Source organism: Sander vitreus, chromosome 9 (genome assembly GCF_031162955.1).
Source record: "Sander vitreus isolate 19-12246 chromosome 9, sanVit1, whole genome shotgun sequence".
Classification (NCBI taxonomy): Eukaryota; Metazoa; Chordata; class Actinopteri; order Perciformes; family Percidae; genus Sander; species Sander vitreus.
The window spans coordinates 8,055,086-8,078,780 of record NC_135863.1 but is presented as its reverse complement, the minus strand read 5'-3'; the positions used below and the strand labels follow the sequence as shown (position 1 = coordinate 8,078,780).

General features: G+C 39.3%; 1 protein-coding gene across 1 annotated transcript in view; it reads right to left on the bottom strand.

Moving 5' to 3' along the window:
• raver2 (ribonucleoprotein, PTB-binding 2) overlaps positions 1-23,695 on the bottom strand; it is an 85,456-nt gene that overhangs the window by 45,917 nt on the left and 15,844 nt on the right. Inside the window, exon 2 of the mRNA XM_078258532.1 lies at positions 18,927-18,993. Coding sequence (XP_078114658.1) covers positions 18,927-18,993 — 67 coding nt within the window. The remainder of the gene's footprint in view (positions 1-18,926; positions 18,994-23,695) is intronic.

The following is a 23,695-nucleotide window of genomic DNA, read 5'->3' as shown; positions in this document are numbered from 1 at the left end:
ATACAACACACGGAAGAGCCTTTTGAGTTTGATGGTCGTCCTTTATTTATTCGAACCCAAGTATACAGACGAAGAACTAGCCTCACAAGAGTTGGAAAGAACGAGACAGACAGAGGGGCAACAGGCAGATTAACTTGCTGCTCCAAGCGCAAGCTAAAGCTAGCCATCAGTAACTGGGGACATAGCAACACCATCGCCGCTCTGTGGATTATTGAGATGATTATCACAGATGCCTGGCTGAATACACTCACCGGACGGCAGCTAGCAGCTAACGGCTAACGGCTATCTGGCTGTACACACTCACCGGAGGGCAGCTAGCAGCTAACAGCTACTACCGCACTACTGTTTTTTTTTTTTTAGGGGGGAATAAACTTCAAGACGTGACATGCCCTGTCCTCTGGAGGACATAGCCACACCACCGCTGCTCCGTGGATTGTTATTGGGATGATTATCACTTATTCGCCTGTCTGAATACACTCACCGGGCGGCAGCTAGCAGCTAACGGCTCTCAGCTAGCAGGACAAGCTAGCTACCGGCAGAATCGAGACAGGGACCAGGGTAGGTGAATTTAAACAATGTCTGAGTTGAAAACGCATCTTGTTGACACGTAAGGGCCCTGTTCATGTGGCACAGACATATTAGTTGCATTTTGTGTCTGTTAAGAGGCACAAAGGCACACTAAAACTGCCGTTTTAGCTCAGGAGATGCTTGTACATGTAGCTGCAGCTTCTCCGTGTTACCTGCACTGATTCGGGTCGGGTTTTTTCTATTGAAAGTACTCGCGTAGCTATAGCGATCAAGATCAACGTAAAAATTGGCCGGAATTCTCCTTTAAGACATGACTTTGGACAAAATAATAATGGGCATTTTTCACTTTTTTCTGACTTTTTATGAACAAAACAATTCATTGAGAAAATAATTGGCAGATCAATCAATAATGAAAATATTCATAAATTGCAGCCCTAATGTGATTCAATGTAATCAACTCTCACAGATTAGTGAAACCATGCACCTGTGATAATGTCTCACTCACATGCACACCAGTGAAACCAGAAGGTTCTGTTTTCTCATATACTGCATATACTACAGAAGGGTATCTATGAAAAATAAAAAAAGCTTTTTTTTATGACAAATTGTCATAGTTAAATTAATACATTTAAATTATCTAAACAAATGCAAAATAAATAATGCTACATTATAGCTCTTTTGGTATCTCACTCTCTCCATCTTTCCTTCTTACACACACACACACACACACAAGAAATATGCATATTCAAAACTGCATCGTGACAGTACCTCAGGGAGGCAAGACTTCCCCTTTTGATGCACTCTGAAGACCGAAAACCAGCTCTGTGTGTGCGTGTGTATGTGTTTGTGTGAATTTCTGTGGTCAGCTGTTTATCATAAGTTTTTCTTATCTTTTGTGTGCATTTGTGAGCTCCTTAAACAGAAAGCAATGTTGAGAGCCTTGATAACACTGTGACCAGAAGTATCAGACAGACACTAACATTATGTGTATGTGTGCATGTGTGAATCTAGGTGTACAGCCTTGATTTATACAGAAGCTTTCAACCAAAAGAGTGAGACCATCTGTCTGTCTGTCTGTCTGTCTGTCTGTGTGTGTGTGTGTGTGTGTGTGTGTGTGTGTGTGTGTGTGTGTGTGTGTGTGTGTGTGTGTGTGTTTTCATGTGCATTGGTGTAAACCACAGATAAGACCAACACCTCTGACACAAACTCTGGTTACTGAAGAGAGAACCTTGAGGGTTAATATACAGTAAGTGATTATGACTTAATGAGACATCTGCATATTTTTCCATATTTCAGAGATGCCTGCGTTGTTCTAAAAAACATTATTTCTGATTGTCAACAGGGAGCTTAAAAACTGTTTATTTGCCACAGCTGGTTCAAAGTTATTTACATGATTTCTACAGCAGTAACTCCTGTTTTTGCTTACATTTCACAAAGTATTCACCATAACTGCACTTTTCTAGGTCTTGGTCAGAGCTGCTGTTGGTGTATGAAGATAAAAAAGATTCCACAACTGGAGGCAATAATGGACTCCAATAAAGCCATTTTTGAAACCATAACCCTTAACTGTACATGACCCCCATTTCATTTGCATAAATATAGGAGGTACAGCCCATGCACTGGCCATCACTGCACAGCTGGTGGAAGTTTTTTTTTAAAGAATTTTTGCACACCAGTGAACCCTCCTATACCCGGTCAAGGTAGCGTTAGCAATCATGTGGGTCTTAGCCATCAGAGCTCACAGTGGTGCTGGATCTCCAAACTTGTTGCTTATTGTGGATTACTATTCAGTCACCCATCATTACTAGCTGACACCACTGACTCTTGCAGAGTACCATGAGAGCATTCAAATGAACCAGTTGGAAGGCAGATCCAAGAATAAACTATGACAATTGGTACTTACTGTATGTATGCTAGGCTAGCCTCTTCTAGCAGTTAAAAGTCAGAGAGTTGAGTTCTTCACAGGTAGGGTCCAAAATTAGCACCATCCACCCGCCAAATGCTGGTAAAATATGCAAGTGGCTGTTAGATTTGCTCCAGTCACCAGCCAAAATAACGGTGATCTATTGAGTGGCTGTAACAGTCATACAAACACAGCACATGCAGATTAAGTAGCTAAATGGGTGACTAATCACCTAGGGTATTGATGACCTACTGTACTTTAGTTCAAAATCGTTATCCTGTTGTGGGCGTAATAGGGAGTGGAAAGATGCAGCACAAATAGAGCACACCAAATACAAGTAATTACTGCAAAAACAGCCTATAAATGAACTATAGTCCAAGGTTTGGTAGTTAGGGGTTGGGAACCCATGCAACTATATTTTAAAGAATATCTAGACTGTTGGGGATCCAAAACATATCATAAAAATGTCTGTAAAATGAGTTTAATTGAGATGGAGTCTTTGTGCATGAGTTACACCACTGTATACACAAATAAATGTTATCTGTGTGTACATCTCTGCTATGTCTGCATTTGTCAATTTTTGGCAGTCTGGCATTATAGTATAGATAAATGAAACTATATTTATTAGGGTTGTCACGATTTTGATTTTAAATCGAAAATTAATCGTGAAGCGCTTTTGATTTGGACTATCAATTAAAATCAGGATCAGCGATTCCCCAAGTATTTCCCCCCCCCCCCCCTTCTCTCCACCCCCGCCTACTTGCTCACATCTGACAGAAAAAACCAAACAGACACGGCGTAGCTTACCGGCTGGTAGCATGCAGCTAAATACACAGGTTAACGATAGCTTACCAGTAGCCTGCAGCTGCATGGCGACTGCAGGAGTCGGAGATGACGGAGAAAAAAAAGTCCTCCTGCTTCCCTGAAGTCATCGTTGTGGCAACATTTTGCCATTCCCGTGAGTGAGTTATGTACAGTAAACAAACAACGAAGGTAAAGCATGTGGGCTCCGATGGGAGTTCATGGCGTGTTCGTGTGCATCTCTGTAAACTAATGGTGCTTTCAATTGCTCTTCGTTAATTTAGAAAATTCAAACTGTTCTTCTGCCATCTAGTGGCTCTTAATATGGCATTGCCAACCCCGCTAAAAAGAAAATGTTTGAATCGAAAATCAAATTGAATTGTGGATTTGGAGAATCGTGACACTCCTAATATTTATGCATGGACTTGTGGATGTGAAATACAGGAACAATCAGGCAGCTTCTGGTGTAGCCATAATTTCACACAAAAATAAATGTGATAGGCTCCATTATTGACAGTCGTCTTGTAAGGAGGAAACAATAATGCTGGTGAGAACCGGCAAAGGAAAGAGAACTATCACAATCCCATCATCATTATTGTCCTCTTCTCTTGGTGTCAAACACGAGCAGGTTTCTTTAACAAGCTGAAGTGTGTGCATGGGGGTACTTATCCCTTCATTAGCTACCCACAGAGCACTTGGCCTGATGAAACTGAAGAATTTAAAATAATGAACACACACATAAAAGGAAAAGCATAGTCAACATAGTCAGCATGACAGCAAGAGGTACAGTAACAGGGCATGTGTTCATGTGTGTGTGTATATGTGTGTTCAAAGATAACAGCCGCATCACATTTGCGTGGCCTCTGCTGATTTACATTTAGTGATTCAGAAGGAGACAGATGGGCAGATGATGACAGAGAGGGAGAAGAAGAAAAGAGGGGCGGAAGAGAGGGAGTGCAGGGAAGGAAGGCGAGAGAGAGGGAGAGTAGTGACAAGCTGCTGTCCAGGGAAGCAATTAGACGGACTCGGCTGCTGTCACTTAAGACAGGAAGATGGAGAACAAAAAGTGGAGAGAAAAAGAAAAAGAGTAGTGTGGCGTCTCATAATGGTTCCGTTAGCGGGTATTATGTAGTCCTGTGAGAACAACCCCAAACACTCACAAAAACATACGTCTTACTCCACTGACTGAAGGGTCAAATCCTCAACTACAGTACAATTATGTCCTAATGTGAACTCTTAATGTGCATATGAGTGCTCAGAAGTCTTCAGAATTATTCAGAAAGCAAAATTATGATGTTCACACAAGACTATGTTGGTTTTCATTGCTTAATGTTTGTGAATGTCGTTCTGAATGTATTTCTTTGTCCATGTAAAGCACTTTGAATTGCCTCTGTGCTTGAAATGTGATAAGTTAATAAACAGGCCTTACATAACCATAAAGGAACGTGCTATTTGTTTACTATGTTTGATGTTAGAATATAGCTTTATTACACTATAATACATTTAGGTAAATCAACAATGAGTGAGATTAGTACTCAGACATATTTTTAAGGAAACTATACATTAACTGTCAACCAGTGTCTGATCCAATTAAAATTGACTTCGGTAGTAATACGAAAATACCATTTAATGCTTCCAAAATTGTAGTATGTATTTTTGTTGCTCTAAATCTTAAAAATAATTAAATGTAAACATGTTTAATTTGTGAGACCATTAAAACAAATTGTGATCATTTTTATCAGATTTACATAAACACAAACAGTAATTTTACATAAATTAGGTATTTTCTTGGGTACACTTTTGGGTATAAAAGTAAAATATACAGTATAAATATTAACTACTGCCATGCAAAATATGAACTATAGCCGTTTTGAGGAGGCACAGCCCATGAAAGCAACAATGCTAATTCTGCAGTATTTTTTTTACAAAGTGGATTCACCAAAAAAGGGACGACCCACGATTCTTAAACCGTGCTGTAGCAAATGCCATAAATAATGTCAGACTTTTCTGTGAGCCGATTACATTTTACTGTGTCACCTCTTACTTTTGCGAAGCACAAATTGTTAACTATATATAAAATGCTTTGATACATCCATAATCACCAATATTAAGCAAAGAGCAGACAGCCAAAACTTTGCAATGAAAAGTGATTTTAAGGAATTCATGAGCAGAATTGTCCTTATATATTTGGAATTTATTCCAATTCAGACCCCTCATCAATACCCAACGCTAGTGATGCCTCATATAATGAGCTTAATATTTTTTTCCAGACATTTGCAGAAACCCCATGACAGTGAATCACAGCTGTTTCTCTGACTGTCAACTTCCACGTTCTGCTTTCTTAACCAAATGCAGCCTTCCAGACATCACAAAGATCTAACAGCAAAGGTAATCAACTCTTCATTCAGCAACGCCATTACCAGAGAAAAACACAAACCAACAGTAACCCAAAGACATATAAATGTATCTTTGTAGGGAGGGAAGAAAGAGATTAAAGCGAGAAAATAGCTTATTTGTGTAAACATCAACCGAAAAAAGAAGGCAGAAAAAATAAAAAACAAGGAAGAGCTAAATTAGTGTTCTAATGGAACAATAAAAACAGTACAACTGATGGATGGTGTGCTGCAGGACAACTGAACCAATACTTGTTCCTTAGCTTGTGCATTTCATCCACACCGTCACACACACAGAGCGTCAGGCCAATGAGCTTTTTGCCAGCATGTGTTGTCTTCATTGCTGGACAGTGCAGCGACAAACACAAAGGCCTCCATTGAAAGGCCAGGATTCCCAGGATAAACCCTGCCATTGTATTTCGAGATCCCTGGTTCCGCAGCAATGCCGAATTAGTACACATACCTCAGGACTTGTGGTGGCGGCGTCATGTGGAAGCGGCTGGGTCACTGTGGCTGGTTGGATAGCTTGATGCCTACAGATTCCCAACAGTCTGTGGGTACTAATGTAAACAGGTGCATCTGTGTGCCTGTCAAGCTGCCTGTCTGTCTTCCTGACTGAGCATTCAATTCAGAGCTAAAACCAAAACAAGCCTCAAACTTCTTCCATAATCAGTATTAAAAAAAGAAAGTTTGCCCAAAAGCCAACTGTCTTTCTGACCTGCATGTTAAATTGTTTTTGGATCTCTGAAATTTGCTCTTGAAGGAAGAATTATTGTGAAAATAAACTTCTTTTCAGCTGACCTGTGAATCCAAAAAATTGTGGGTATAACTAGTAATAAGTTGATTTAAACAGATCACAGCCTAAAGCCATTTAACTTATTGGCAGTGGAAATGGATCGTGTAAGATAGAATTGATAATGAGAAATAAATTGAAACTCATGAATGTGCAAGTGAATTTAGTTTGGCCTGTTCTGATGAAACTACTGTATTAAAATTAAACATGGACAGTGGCCAGGCCGATTTTTGACAAACACACAGCATCATTTCTTAAAGGGGTGATAGAATAGTTATATAGGGTATTTCATGCTGTTCCTTAAGGTCTCCTAATAGGGTATGTAACATTGGTTGGGCTGAAAATGTCCCTTTTGCTGTTCTTTTGGCCCTAATGCTACCCTGTTAAATGGGCCTGGATTAAAACGGGAGCTTTTCTGCCTTATGTGGTTTGCCCATGAATATTTAGATGAGCTGTGCGCCGATTGGTTGAGCGAACCACATACACATACATTGGAGACAAGACAGCAGTTCTCATATTTCAGACACTGCAATGTTATACATTGTTAGTTTGCTATCTTGTTACTAAATTCACTTCTGATATTTTTTTATGTGAGAAATCAACTATATAAGGCTCAAATATGGGCCATTTTACGAAAATTGATGGCTAATTGCAAATTTGGTAAGACGTGTTGGACTTCAGAAGCGCCACACTGAGCCCGCTGCTCTCCATACCCAGGGCAAAGTCACCGTTTCTGGGTTACAGGACTAGCGGGGCTCGGGGCTCCGCGGAGCTGGCCGGCTGCCAGTTGATGGCATAACTATAGTATATTTACACTTTCACTTCGTCACAGCATGTATATCTTAGCTACTCCAAGGTCTTACAGAGCTAACACTTTGTCTGGATTTCAATTTAATGCATCTTTGTGAATTTGAGGTGTCTCTCAGAGGGAGCTGCTAGATAGGCATGTGTCCCATTCAATCCTATGGGAAAGATCGCCCACACTTTCGGCATACCCATAGTATATTTACACTTTGAATTTCGTTACGACATGTATATCACAGCTACCCTAAGGTCTTGGCTAAAGCGGCTACCTCTTCCGATTTCACTTAATGTATTTTTGTGAATTTCAGAGGTCTCTAGAGGAGGCTAGCTAGCTCTACTTATAAGCTCCATCCAGCCTACTCGCGAACAAGAGGCGCGAGCCTCGATCAAGAAAGTTTAAATAACTCAACACACATATCCATTATAAGATTAACTGGAATCTGTGGTGAGATTATGGGCGTAACAAGTTCGCTGACCGCTCTCTTACTCACACACCGGCCATTTAGCAGGAGAGAAGAGGGAGAGAAGGAGCTGCAGGCCCTGGAGCTCCGTCAGGGCCTCGGCATTTGCAGTCCAGTAATCCAGAAACAGTGACTTTATGGGTATAGAGCCGCTGGCTGCCGGTCGCGGACGGAGCGCCATCTAGCTCACAGCAGGCCGGGGTCTGTGAAGGAGGACACGCCGGGGCGAGGCAGCAACCATCGGCAGCACCGGTCGCTGAACCCGACACACAGTCAGACAAAATTTGCAATTAGCCATCAATTTTCGTGAAACGGCCCATATTTGACCTCTACATAGTTGATTTCTCGCATTAAAAAGTCTCAGAAGTGAATTTAGTAATTAAATTGCAGAGGAACAATGTATAACATTTCTGAGATCTGCGCGACCTAGATTCAGAAGACTAAGCTGACCTCAGGTCAGTGGTGTAGCCAATGTAAATTTTGGGGCGTTACAAAGATAGAAGGTAGAGCCAAATAAGGTAGGAGTTGACGTCAACTTTTAGCTTTGTTGAGATTTGCCCGTTTTCAGAGGCAGTTTAAAATTTTGAGATTTGCAGAGAAAAGAGGTGTCAATGAGATTTTGAGGTTCTATGTATGTCCTATTTACTCACCAAACTGTCGTTTTTCAACTATGACAAAGTAAAATCAGTTTTGAATTCTATCACCCCTTTAAAGGCTTCTGGCAACAGGTGAGTTGAAACATTTGGTATGTGAAGCCCAACATTTAAATCAAACATGAACAGAGCTGGAGTGTGAATAGGTCAAATGTGCAGCCAACACATAATCTGCTCTGATAATGAGATTTATAACCAGCGCTGGCAATCCCACCACAAAGTAATGTGAGCATGGAGACAGATAATGATGGATGCTTAACTTTTTGAACAAAGGCCAGGGGTCAGCTAACAAGCTGCTGGTAAAGTGCCTCCAGTTTGCTAATAGTGAGGAAAGGACACAAGGAAGGAAAGAAGCATAGGGGAGGAGGGACTGAGAGGGATGAGGCAGTAAGATGTGGGAAGGAGGCATAGATCAAAAGAACAGTGAGTGGATTAGATACTTTTAGAGGGCATGTCGTGGCTAGAAAAAAAAAGTGTTATGGTTAAAAAAAAAAACACATCAGGAGCTCAGGAAGAACAGAGGTGCTGGAACTGTGTATGGTTTGTGTGTGATCAGAGGGTGAGTGTTTAAGGAAAAACCATCATTAGCAAAAACCATCGAAGCAACAGCCCGAGGCAAAGCCGCAAATGGAGAGACAGAGGCGCGCGCGCGCACACACACACACACACACACAATGCCCTAATAAGTCCAGCGACGAAGGCCGACTCAGTGAACTGATATGGTCATGATGTGCAGATGCATGCCAAAGCTGTTCCAAGCAGTATGTTTCAATTAGATCAGAGGTCAGAGACGAGCCAGGAGAACTAGTTACCACACAATAGTGAAAAAAACACCCCCAGAGGATTATAAGACAGATATAGGATGAAAGTTTATTCCTTTTGTTACACCCAGGACATTCAATTAGAGCAAACACAGCAAAAAATTGTGTACTATGAGCAAATAACCACAGGGTCAATTATTAATGCATCCACAGAAATAATTATCTTTGGTATCATTAAAACGGGCTTTTCCGTGTTTTCTGTCATATCTACAATGTTGTTCAAATAATGAGGTAAACATATTTTAGACAAATCCCTGTGAGCTAAAACATTCAGATTTCCAACTATTCTGAACGCTCCGGCTGAACAGTTTTTTTTTTACTCTCGGCTAAGTCTTAGGCCTACACAACTCTAAGCGGGCCTTCTATGATTGGTCATCTGCTCCAAGTAGGCAGGACTGGAGTGTTGTTTTTTTTAAGCCACTGCTGTGTTAACATTGTCGCATGTAACTCAATGCTAGCGGCAGTAAAATGTCATCTGGGCTGCCAATGTTGTTAAATTCTCCCCAATTCCGGGTCACATTACTGCTGAAACATTTTCTGTTTTTGTAGTATTTGGTTTAAAAGCATTTATTGCTATTTTGGCTGTAGAAATTGCTGCTATATTCTATTAGTGTCTACTGGTGACTATAGTAGCTACATGGTTAACGGCAGTAAAATGTCATCTGGGCTGCCAATGTTGTTAAATTCTCCCCAATTCCGGGTCACATTACTGCTGAAACATGTCCGATTGGGTAGCGTTTGGTTCAGAAGCCTTTATCTGCGATGTTTGACGGTAGAAAGTGCTGCTTCGTTCCACCACACACTTGGCCAATGCTGGTCATTTCTCCCATAATTCTGGTCACTTTACTGCTGGGACATGTCCGGTTGTGTAATATTTGGTTTAGAAGCCTTTATTGGTGATTTTTCAGGGTACAAAGTCCTGCTATACGCTCTGTTAAAGTAGCTCCAGCTGCAACTAGCAAAACACAGAGCGGAGGCTTCGGAGTTTGCAAGAAGCACGCTGGCCAATCAGAGCAGACTGGGCTTTTTCAGGGAGGAGGGATTAAAGAGACAGGCGCTCCTACAGAGCGTCTCATACAGAGGAATACAGGTGCAGCATCCATGAGCATGAGAAAAATAAAGTGGTTTTTTATTTACATTAAAGCATGTAAACATGTTCTAGTACAAACACAAAATGCAAGTATAATCCTGAAAATGCTATATAATAGTTACCCTTTAACACCTATATCCCAGAAGAAACCAGTTACAGTAGTAACTTAAGTTAAGTAACTTGATCATATGTACAAACACCAATACAAAAGGTGAATCTAATAATGACTGTTACGTAGTAGCATTTCTTAACTACAGAGGTCTCATGTATGAGAACTTTACAAGAGACAACTAAACAAAGCTCCTCCTCGCCTTAAAGGGGACAATTTTTCAAGTAAGAGCAGTTTACTTGTCATGAGTACCACTGCTTAACATGTGAAAGCATATATCAATAGATAATATCTTCTGTGGCTATGGATCATGTCTAACTTAAACGTTTTCATAAACAATAGAAATGACAGCCAAAACTATGAAAATGAAAGCTTAGAAGAAAAACTGTATTTTCAATTAACTAGTGTCTGTTATAGGTCAGTCTATGTGAAGTAACTCCTGTATTTGATATGTCTAATAATCACAAACACTGGATTTTTGGAGAAAATGTGGCGGACCCAAATGCAGACAAATCAGGCAATGTCGAGTTCAAAAGGTTTAATAACCAAAATCCAAGCAGAGAAGAAAGCTGGGCAAAAATATATGCAAAAATCCAGGAATCCAAAAGACAAAGAATACAAAAACAGGAGTCCAAGACAAGTCCAAGACTAACACAAACTCTCACAGAATACCAAACAGAAAACAATACAATGATCTGACAAAGGACAAGGGGAAACACAAAGACTAAATACAGAGGGTAACGAGGTAACAAGAGGCAGGTGACACAAGGGAAACAGGTGGAAAACATCAGGCAATCACAAGAGCGGGAAAAAAAACCAAAGGACAGGAAGTACAACAAGACAAGACAAGACAGAAAACCGGACTGTCAAAATAAAACAGAAAACCGAGCAAAATACAAAACAGACCACCACAATAAGACAAAACAGGGGTCCAGTCTTTTGTCTTGTAACAACAAAAGGAGTCCCCACACACAAACGCACACACTTTACCTAATCCACACACACTCTCCCAAGTGACAATCTTAGCATTCAGAATATTTTTGAGTCCTGTGAATGCTTGACTGTGTTTTTATGTCTACATATGTGATACACTTAGCTCAGGGAATACGTGTGCATTTCACACCAATTATAAAAACCTCTCTCCACACAATAAAACCATGTAGCCGTTTTTTGTTCCGCGGGTAGTTATGTCATTTTTAATCCAAACCTACCGTACTCAACAGCAGAGCCTGACCCATATGTGATGCTTAAATAACAGCCATTTTATGTTAGCATAAAGCTTATGTTGATAAATAACATAGTGATGATTTATGTGATTGTAAAACTCAATTATCTATAAATAGGCAAAAAACAAAACACTATTTCCATGCCATACACTCTCTGATAAAGCATTAATCCCATAAACTTTGAGACATTACAGAAGATTAATTTATTTGGATGACACTAAAACCTTTGTGAACTTTTTTTAAGGATTTTCCACACACAGGGAACTTTCACTCCCTTTCTATGATTAATATTTCATTGTATGTTTATTACACAGCCCAGGGGCTGATAAAAACAGCGGAAAGATGTATAAAACCAATTTAAATCCAATTTCATCCAATTTCAAGCTAATTTAACTGATAGCTAGCAACTGTGTTCTGCTGTAGTTCTGCCTCACAATGAAAAACCACGGCTTCTTTTGAGTATTTTGAGCTCAATATTTTCTCTATCAAAAAATAATCTGTTTTGTGTGCAGTGTAAATTCACCAAGAGTGTGCAGTGTGAATTTGATGAAAGATCATCACCACGCAGCGTGATTTGTAGGCAAATAATTCCACCTCATAAAAAATGTAACATTTTTATAATTCAACCTTGCGGGGAAATGTGAGTGAACCTGCTGACCTTGAACAAATTACATTAAAGACAGCTACGTCTTGTAAAATATGTGAACAGATTACCAAGACGGCTAAAACTAATTCCTGCTAATTCTCTGCTGAGTGCTCAGCAACAGTATGAGCTGAGATTGATTTAACTCCCTCTGTTCGTCCTTGTCTCTCGCTCTCACCTCCTGCTGTTACACTGAGCAAAAGTACCACCCAACTTCTGGGTTAGCTTCTGTTCTTTACAAGAGTTATACTGGGCCTACTTTTTCTTGGGCTTGGCTTGAACCCTGCCCAAAGCCAATGTTTATGTCAAAAACTCTCTCACCACCTGCTGATATTTATGGGCAAGTGATACTACACTGCCAGGTAGCCTCTGTTACCTAAGCATTGATTGTTTTTGTTGTATTTTCCTAGTTTTTGTAAGTTTTTGAAATGATCATTTCCTTCCTTTATGAAACATGATACTTAGGTTTTCTGTCCATATTCTAACCTGGTTAATAAAATATGTGTGCCTGTCTTTTTACCAACAATAAAAATTAGCACATTTCTTTTTTTACAGGATAAGGAAGAGGTTTACCAAAGTACTATAGGTGTTCCCGTACAGGAAAAAATAACAAAAACACTATAATAAGGAGACAGAAAATAAATAAATCAATGATTATTTTGTTAGCATTACACAATTATGACTCAAGGGGTATGTTATTGTTAAATGCTAACAGAATAATCATTTTCATTTCATAGTACAGGGGGGAGTGACAGGCTGACGCTGGAAATCGGAAGAAGGATGGGAACTAGTTTTAACATGACTTGACGAGCCAAAATGCTTATGTTATCATTAGTTAGCTTGTTCTTGTTTCCTAACTGCGTCGCGAGTTATAGAAGTTAAGCTGGGAGCTTCATGGAGACAGCTAGAGTTAATATTAGCTGCCCCACAGCTGTCAGTTAGCTTTGACATCATATATTACCTTCTAACATCTGCATTCTCAGTAACGTGACAATCTGCAAGAAACAGGTTGCTTATAAATCACTAAAATAGTAGTGAAAGCACCGTTTGGCTTAGTTATCAATGCCGTTAGCATCGTGGCTAACACTATGTCCATCCATCTTCGTCCGCTTATCCGGTATCGGGTCGCGGGGGTAGCAGCTCCAGCAGGGGACCCCAAACTTCCTTTTCCCGAGCCACATTAACCTAACACTAACACTATGTTACTTAGTTTATAGTCTATATCCTTGACGTTCCACTTCCGGGATATCTCCGTTGCCGCTGGAAAATCCGCCGGATTTCACTCATTTAGACCGGATAACCTTTGTGTTGGCATTTTAAACTCCGGTCGATTTATGAGGACTATGGTTAACCTTTTCTCATATCTCTGCAGGGTAAATCCAGACAGCTAGCTAGACTATCTGTCCAATCTGAGTTTTCTGTTGCATGACTAAAACAACTTTTAAACGTACACATGTTCCACCAAAACAAGTTCCTTCCAGAGCCTATTTTGCAGCGGCACCGCGGCTTTTCTCCGGTGCTTAGCACCGGCCAAGACGATTGTGATCGGTTTAAAGAAATGCCAATAAACCAGAGCACGTTTTGCTCCCATCCCCGAATGCTATGTGGAGTAGCCAGACTCTCCTCCAGCGCGCTTTGGAGGAGGGTCTGGCAAAGCGAGACTACTTACTTTATGACAAATTGTGTCGGCTGTGCTTTGTAACATGAAGTCATTGTGCTAACCGTGGACCGTGTAACAACAACCATATGCTTATAGTGGCATTGACAATGCATAAGCCTGAGTAGTGTAGTACATATTAATAACATGATTTGAGCATTGAATATAAAAAAATAAAATAAAAGAAATTTGAATGGTATTATAGAGGAAGATTGACAGCTCTAGTGTGTAAGAGCTAAATAAGCAATACTTAACATTTTCAAGGGTTGTTTAGCTACTCTTTATCAACGACTGATACTACACAAAAGCAATTCAGACTATATCCTGATTTCTAAGCCCCTAGTGTCAGGTTGTGTTTCCCAGGAGAAATGTTCTGCTTCGCAGATGCAGCAACAACAGAAACTTTGTTAAAATAAACAGGAAATGAGGAAATGCTGTGTGGTTAGTGTTAGCAAACACAACAGCCATAAGGGTCAAAAAGTACCACCAACAAAAACTCAAAATTATGAAAAAGGATGCCAGGGTAGTGCACACACTGTGATTTACAAGTGATCTCTGTTAAGCGCAAATCAGAAATACTTCAGTGGTAAGAGCACCGTGCAAGAAAAAAGGTTTGGCTGAAATAGATATCAATGAAGCAGAGAGGGAGAGACACAAGAAGAAGCCTTTGAGACATGAAAGTCGAAGGAAGCCTCTCATATTTACACTTTCAGAAATTAACAGATGACAAAGAACATTTTCAACAATATTATCTCACAACTTGCCATTGTACTCTTGCCCTAATTACATTTTTCTGTTTCACAAGATTAAAATTGCTGCTGAGTTACTGTCCTCACTCAAGTGAAAATAGTCAAAACAATACCCCTGAGTTTGTATGAGACTGTGGATCTCCATATACAATGTTGGCATATTTTCCCTTGGGTAAACAAAGAAAAAATATACACAACGATGTGTTCCCAACAGTGCTGAGGGTGTGGGCTTTAAAAGCTTCACATTCTGAACTTTAACACTTTTCAGCTCATTCACTTAAAACCGTTTGAACAGAGTGCTTCTCTTCAAATGTATCAACTGTTGCATGGTGGCAGAGACGGAAAGAAACATAAAATCTTATTATTATTATTTTAAAGCTGTGAGACTTTGAGAGGCATAGAAGGTAAAAGAGACAAAAGACACAGAGGGAAAGAGTGAGTCAGACTGTGAACACTTGGTTGGGGTGATGATATCCAGCTGCCATGAAAACTGATCCGATGGCAACACACACACACACACACACACACACACACACACAACTTGAACACAGAAACAGCTTTGAATTTGTTATGACACATATTATACAAACACACACACACACACACACACACACACACACACACACACACACACACACACACTACTTGAACACAGAAACAGCTTTGAATTTGTTATGACACATATTATACACACACACACACACACACAGGCATGTATACATCAGCACAAACACACATACATAAACACAAGGGTAAATCACATGAGGGTGAAGTTGGATAGAGGTCTGTGTGATGTTCGGAGTAAGTGATAAGGCGACAAGCCACGGGGTTACCGGATCAAGAAAATATTCAATCCTTCAGTGCACACGCACACACAGTGAAAAGCTACAGAGGCCTGAAATCAATCCTCCACGCCTCTAACTGAAGCTGTCGGGGATCTCCCACCACACATACATGCACACTTACACCAGCTCAGGGAACAGTGTCCACCCCACCTTAAAAAATCCCATTTGTACTTATTTCATTAGGGTGAAAGTGTTAATGAGCAGTGTCACTAAGTTTAGCTGTTGTTCCAGCAGGAGCTTGTCCACAAGAAAAAACCAACAGTGCAGCTCCAACAGACTGAAAGGTAAACAAAAAGGTTTCAATGGTTCCCTGAATAACAGTGGTTTAGCTTAATGTCCAAGGTCATAAAATGTGTTCTGCAAGTAAGGGCTACTGCAGTAAAATAACATACTGAAGAATTGTTTTCCATTTCCATTTAAAAAAAAAGGTCTCCAAAGTGGAAACATTTGATGATAGTGACCTTGTGTTGTACAGTAGGAGAAAATCTTTAAAAAAAAAATGACATAGCCAGGATGGCCAACAATGTGCCATGGAGAGTTAATAGTGTGCAGGTTATTCCCCTCTACTTGAAGTTGTTGGTTGTAGTGAAATTCTGCAGATTCTCTCCACGGCTGAGAGAGAGAGATAAAGAGCATGAAGTGAGAGAGGAGGAAGAGGGAAGGAATGTGATGCCATCGCTATGGGTTTGTTAGGAAAACCTTAACTTCAACAACCTGATGTTCTTGGCACTGGATTCCCATCCTACTCCACCAACCTCAGCACATCAGAGACCAACGCTACCACAGCGGGCTAATTAGTCAAGAACCGTGGCTGTCGGTTCGATGAGGGCCGGTGTTTCATCAGGCTCTCATTTGCTCCTAAACCCCATTAACCTTTTGGACAGACTGGTGCTTCGATAGCTCAGCTGTTTACAGCTTCCCTCTGCTTTCTAAAAGCATTATGTTTCAGGTGCTTGGCTGACCGCACGGACTAAATATAGTCACTATGTAAGATTTCCCTGGAAAGGGCGACACTTAAGGGGCAAGGGGGGCTGCTGTGTGTGTGTGTGTGTGTGTGTGTGTGTGTGTGTGTGTGTGTGTGTGTGTGTGTGTGTGTGTAAAAGTGTATAAGATGTGAAAAACCCTTTATAAATGAGACACTTTCACAGAACATGTACAGATAGAATAAAACTATAATTGACATGTGTCTAAAACATGGTTACGAGTTCATTTAGGTATATAGTGGTTAAGATCAAAATCACTGAGAGTCTGTGCATACTTATGTATGTTCATATGACATATTACAGGTTATGCAACCATCATTTATGCATAGACTGTAAAAACTTATTTCACAATTTGAATTTCCTCCATTTTAACTCGAGTACCAAGCTGCCAATCCCATGCTTCAAAAACCTCTTTTCTTTATTGTACAAACACTTAAACTGAACCCATCACTGACTCCTCATGCTAGTCCACTTAAGCTCAAATCACCCAACACATTTTGCGATTGCTTCCACTAACCAGCTAGCCTGTTTTTAAGTATCTATACCTGCAGAACCCATCCATCCTGATGAGATGAATCATTTTAAACTTCAACTCCAAATGATGTTGTTCAAGAAACTTAGATTCCTCCCAGTGAAAGGCAAGATATGGCACAAAAAAATACAGAAATCCATAAATGAATAATAGCAGTAGTAATAATTAATAATAATAAAAAAGCTAAAGTCTGTGTAGAAGTCAAGTCAATGATATATATATATATATTAGGGCTATCAAAATAACGCATTCATTTCGATTAATTCATCTGAGAAAAAATAACGCGTTAAAAAAATTAACGCAGATTAATCCATTCCATATTGACGTTTGCATACAGACGAAAATCTGGTGCCACTGATATGTCTGCGCTTCTCTCTGATGCTCTGAAACGGACGTTACAGGAAACACAAACCCCGCTGCATGTGACGCTAGTTAACACAATACTCAACAGCAGCTAATGTTAGCCTACCGCTAGCTAGTTAACACTATACTCAACAGCAGCTAACGTTAGCCTACCGCTAGCTAGTAGCTGGATTAAAACATGGTTAAAATGCTGACAGCTAACGCTAAACGGTGTAAAGTTTGACTGCGTTTTACTGTAGAGGATTCAACACCGGTATGTAACAATCTGCAGCTGCCGTCGGAGAAACAACACAGACGTTCAATGAAACTGGTAAACTACAGCCTCGTGGTGCATTTGAAGTTATTGTAAATGTCCTTTTCCTATCTGGTTGTTGTTTTTGTCGTTCAACAGCAATTTACTAGTGAAATAAGTTATTGTTATTGTTATACATTATTATTAAATCATTTAATTTTGACCATATGGCCTTAGCAATAAACAATGTCACCAACTGTTGTTTAGTACCCTTTTTTTTCTTTTCTTACTTTCTTAAAAAGTAATGGTTCAGGCACTGTTAATTATGTATGCGATTAATTTAAATTAATTAATCACAGAGTATGTAATTAATTAGATTACATTTTTTATTCGATTGACAGCCCTAATATAGACACATATACATATATATATATATATATATATATATATACATATATATATATATATATATATATATATATATATATATATATATATATATATATATATATATATATATATATAACCCAATATCACAAATTTGCCTCAAGGGGCTTTACAATCAGTATAGCATCTGACACACTATCTTTAGGCCCTCTATTTGAACAAGGAAAAAAGGTTTTACTGTTTTTGTTATAACCGTTTTACAGAGGTGTTGATTTAACTTTATGGACATTTTCGAGGCTGTAGTTTTTGGTGATGTTAAATTGAAACAAACTACATCCTCCAAAATGATCCTACAGTTGAATCAAGCATGCATAGCAGGACTGTTGTATTAGACAGCATCCGTTTTAGCTAGGTGTAGCTAATTAAGTTGTATTTCTAATTAAATGTAACTTGAATATTCGAATTCAGGTTGAATTTAATTTACTTGAGTAAATTCAGAAACATATTTTTATGTGTAACTGACAGTCCAAAGTCTTCCTATAGTCCTAAACCTACATACGTCATATAACTCCGCTGTAGATATCAATACTGCACTATTTTCCATATAACTATAAATACAAATGTGTAATGACAGATATGATGTAGCTGTGTGTGTGTGTGTGTGTGTGTGTGTGTGTGTGTGTGTGTGTGTGTGTGTGTGTGTGTGTGTCTTCTTTTATGTCTATCTTTGAAGTTTTAGCCTGAGACATGTTGGATGGTCCTCTATTCTCCAAAGGGCTGTTAAGAGTCAAGAGTTGGTTTTGGGGTTAGAATTAAGGTTTGGTTTACAGTGTACATACATTTAGTTGTGATTGTTAAAGGTTAGGGTTAGGAAATGAATTATGTTGGTCAGGGTCCTCACAGGTGTAGGATGTGCATGCATGTCTGTATGTCTGGTTAGGTGTGAGTTTTACCTGTGCCTTTGTTACGGTCCACAAAGCAGTACTTCAGTTCATATTCTTTCAGAATCTCGTGGACTTCCTGTAAAGAGTCAAAAAGAGAGACACAAGACTTGAGCCTAGAGATCATCAAGATGCCAGAATAACAAAATGTTCAAAAGGTTGATCAAAGTCTAAACTATAATTTTATGAAACATATTTTATTTTTAAATCCGTAAAGAATGACAATTGTCATAAATTACCATAGTGATGTCTTCAAATTACGTATTTAGTGTGACCAAAATAAATAAATAAATAAATATACTTTAAGATTATTCACAAGAGATATTATAAGAGAATTAAAAAAATCTATCATGAGCACTTTTGGGTATTTTATATGATTATTCTGATTATAAGTATTCAAATATGCACTATGACAACTTGAGTTTAGGTAAATCTTATATAATGGATTGTTTTGCCCATCACACCTTATTTTTCGCCACTTGAGAAAACCCTTTTCCTTCATGATAAACTCTTTGATCGGAGGTTCACCAATTGCAGTAATTTGACTCTCTGTGTTTTTTTATGTGTATTTTTAAGATGGAAAGCTTTCCATCCCGTCAGGCTCATAATCACAGCAGCCCACAACACTGCACTCCAATCCACAAGGGGAACACACACACACACACACACACACACACACACACACAATTTTTTTTAAGTAACTTGTAGTCCACTGTCCTGAAGAAAGCTCAGCAAGATATCCTCAGTTCCTGTCTGAGTGTGTTATGAATGCCACTGCTAACTCTGTTAGCCTTGGTACCTTTCTGTTTCACTGTTGCGTAGGTACACAGTCTCTACTGCACACAAGTAACTGAGAGCACAAACTGTTCAGAGCTTGACAGCAAGTGTTTTTTTTAGGTATGCTCCTGTGATATGAGCAACCTTGTGGATCCAGTCACAGTCACAACCTGTTAAACAGTTCCAGATCGACCAGGAGCACAGTGTAGGTGCAAGGACTGAGCAGTGAGCAAAAAAAAAAAGAAAAGAAAAAGAAAACAACCTACAGGCCACAGTCTAAACTCTGTGTCACAGGAAAGGTCACTTCAGCATAGAGGAGCAATTCTTGTTGAGTGCTACCAGAGACAAGATGTAATGGCCAGTCTACAGCGGTATGATGATGAATATTTCTGTTTATATTATATATATATAACTGTTTTATCCTCAGATACAAACACACTTAATTCACCATGATCATGTCTGTATAATGTGGAGACATTCTCTCCCTCCTTACTTTGTCTTGTCCACTTATTCTCACCCCTTCTCTCATTATGTTACCATCCAAGCCTATTAAAACCGTTGAAATGTAGTAAATACATGTGAATTGCATGCATTTTCAAGAGCTAGTTCAAAACAAATAAATAGGCCTCATAAATTGGCCTGAATGTAAACAAAATGAAATAAAAGTGAAATCAAGCTTTCAAGAACTGGTTAGTATTTGGGAGGATGCAACGGTTCTGTATCATCTGCTAATCTTGCCAAAAACCTGCGGTTTAATTCACCATCAGCTAATGCTGACCAGGTCTTATGTTTCCATTTAAAAGAGGAAAACAAAGAAATGAACTTTGCATTATTGTAATGCACCAACTCATGGTGATGCAATGATCACCTTTCACATAAGAGTGAAAGCAGGTTTGACATTTCCGCGTGGACAGAAAACATTTCCAATCCCATTTATCACATCATTTATATAGTGACAAAACAAAAAATCTACCATAAGTGGTCAAACCATTATGAGGTTTTCTAACACGTTTCTTTTTTTCTGTCTCTCTAACCACCATTCAGCCCACTCGTGTACAGGGAGCAGGCATGTTCCATATCAGTGAAGGTCATGCAAGGCAGCCCACGCAGAGGGTCAAGCTCACTCGCCCTTAAAATCAGAGCGAGCTGCAAATCGCTGAGAGGGACAGAGGGACAGCGAGAGCGAGAGAGAGAGAGAGAGAGAGAGATAAAAGAGGTGTTTGGTTTTGTTGCTCCATATCAACTATCCTGCTATAAGAGAGGAAGCAAAATTAGTCTGAGGGGGGAAAGAAAGAAAGAAAACACCTCAAACCAAAACAATGAAAATGTAACATGTATTTGTCTGTAACTGAGTCTTTATATTATTCTCTTAAAAACAAGTGAAAATTGTGCTTGTGCAGTGAGAATTTTTAAACCAATAGAAATTGACAATATAAGGTAGGTTTCTGCACTAGAATCAAACAAGTTGATTTACTCTGAAAACAGGTTTTACCACACTGGCTGATGTACTGGCTTGATTACTTATTTTAATAAAAATAAGACTTTAAGGACTCAATTACAGTAAAAAAAGTTCTAAGAGGTTTTCCAAACATTACCATGCCAACACATTTGTGCCATTATAATATAGGGCTTTAGATAATTTAACATCAAGGCCAGCTCTTGCTCTTATATGCCTGGCAGTCTGAAGCTCTGTGCAGTGTGGCTGCCTGGAAAAGGCATTTTTACATTTTACTTTTAGTTTCATAAAACGTCCCCGAATTCACCTCTTTACAATAAAAGTCCCCTGTTATTTTGTTATTTAAATGCTTTTATTATGATATGTGCCACTTTTGCTATGCCTATGAGGTTGTCTGTTACATGGACTGACAGTTTGGCTTGTGTATGTGTGTGTTGGTGTTGATATTGACCAACTGTTCTTGTTTATATGCTGATCTTGTCATTTTTTTATTTTATTTTACATTTATAGTCAATTTTACGTGTATTGGGCTAAACCTGTATGTACTATTATAATCCTTTTATCTTTTTAGGTGTGACATTGTACAATCTGTCCAGGGACAGCAGATGTATAGCCTTTTGGCTAATTCTGGCACATTTTACATTTGTATATATATTATTAGTGTGCATTGTCCCTGTTAAATAAACCTGAAATAAATAAATAAATAAATAAATAAATAAAGAGGCAAAATCTGTAAATGTTGAGGCTTCAGCAGCAGTAACGTTAATGCGACTCCTATAAGCGAACATAAAAGTAAAATAAAGCAGGTATAATATAGAAAATAAACTTTAAACCATAGAGATTCAGTTAGAAGCTACAAACGTACTGAGAGCTGAGACACACTGAGACTTTTAAAAACATCTTTCTCTCCTGCCGCCCGTCATCCTTATGTCGGCACACAGACAGACTGTGGGCAGCGATTTTACAAGTCATTGCACGTTTCTAATGTATGATTTATGGGAGAGTAACAACTGACATTCATAAACACACACACACACACACACACACACACACACAACCAGCCTATATGCAAATGGAAATGATGTGCATATAGAGCGGGGTAGTGAGATCCGATCACAAGTGATCACTCAGGACGCATTTCTACTGCCAGGTGGGAACATACACCTAGAGCTGTCCACTTGTGATCCGATCACTCAGATCAGATTTTAAAACCAGGCCAAAACTGGGCCATAGTTACTGCTGTACAGCACAGGATACAGACACTGACATTGCAGAGTACTTTGTGACAGTCAGACAAGGTTAAATTATGCCACCACAGTGTTTATTCTCTCTCTGGTGGTGTTTTATCACTCGTCCATATGCTATTTTGTAATGAAACTGAGCTAAATGTTTGTCTTTCACAGCACTGGCACATTGCAAGACACTTAAAGACTATTTTTAGGAGTCCAAACAATCCTGCATCTCTTCTCAGCCACACAATTTACCAGTTGAGCACACCATGCTGCACCTCTTTATGATATTCTTGTTTGTTTCGCCTTATGTCCTTTTTACATTCCATGTTTAATGATCTTTTACTTTCATTACATCCCTTCACGCTGTTCTACGATGTTCCACTTTGTTTCATTGAGATTCCCAATACGCTATTTCAACAGCTTCCTAATTAACACTTCCGTAATAGCTAAGCGACACTCACAAGTGTTTCAAAACAGCCACTGGGCTCAGTAAAAAGACAGTGTGAGCAAACACTCTAAAACCAGACCAACAAACTGCAAATCGCAATCAAATCAAACCTGATTTTATATTTTAAGACAAATAGAGCTACATTTCGTTCTCTCTTACCATTGCGGAGATAGATACAGTTACCATAAACCTCGACAGACTTATAATATCATTACAAATTTAAAGAGACACCTGTCTTGTCTTCTGGACCAAGTGATTAGATGGAGAACCTGGACAGTATGTGGGCAGAAGCAGCAGGAAAAGCTGTTTCCTGTTCAAGCCTGTTCTACAATATGATCCTCTATGTCACGCTGTTCTATAATATAACTAGCATGTCATTCTGTTCCATGCTGTGCTATACTGCTCTGATCCCTCTGCATGTTTGGACACTTTAGGAAGGTACAATTTCCAGCATATCCAGTCAATACCCCAGCACCAGCCTACTTTTGGCGTTTTTCCATTACATTAATACCTGCTCGACTCGCCTCGACTTTTTTGGTTTTCCATTCTGAAAAAAAGTCCCCGGTACCTGGCAACAGGTACTTTTTTTTAGTATTCCCTCCGTCGAGGTTCCAAGCGAGCTGAGGCGATACCAAAAGGTGACGTGAAAACCTGCAGACTACCGATTGGTCAGAGAGAATCATCACTAATCACTTGCGTCATCATTGCTAGTGACAGACGGGGGTGTCCTGAACAAACCCGCCATTTTTAAAACAGTTTAGCCAGCGGCGTTTTTTTGCTGCCTCCAGCTTCTTTTGAAACAAAGTTTGTCTTCTGGCTGTGGCAACAGCCACATGCCAAGAATCAAAAACAACACACCTTCGACGTT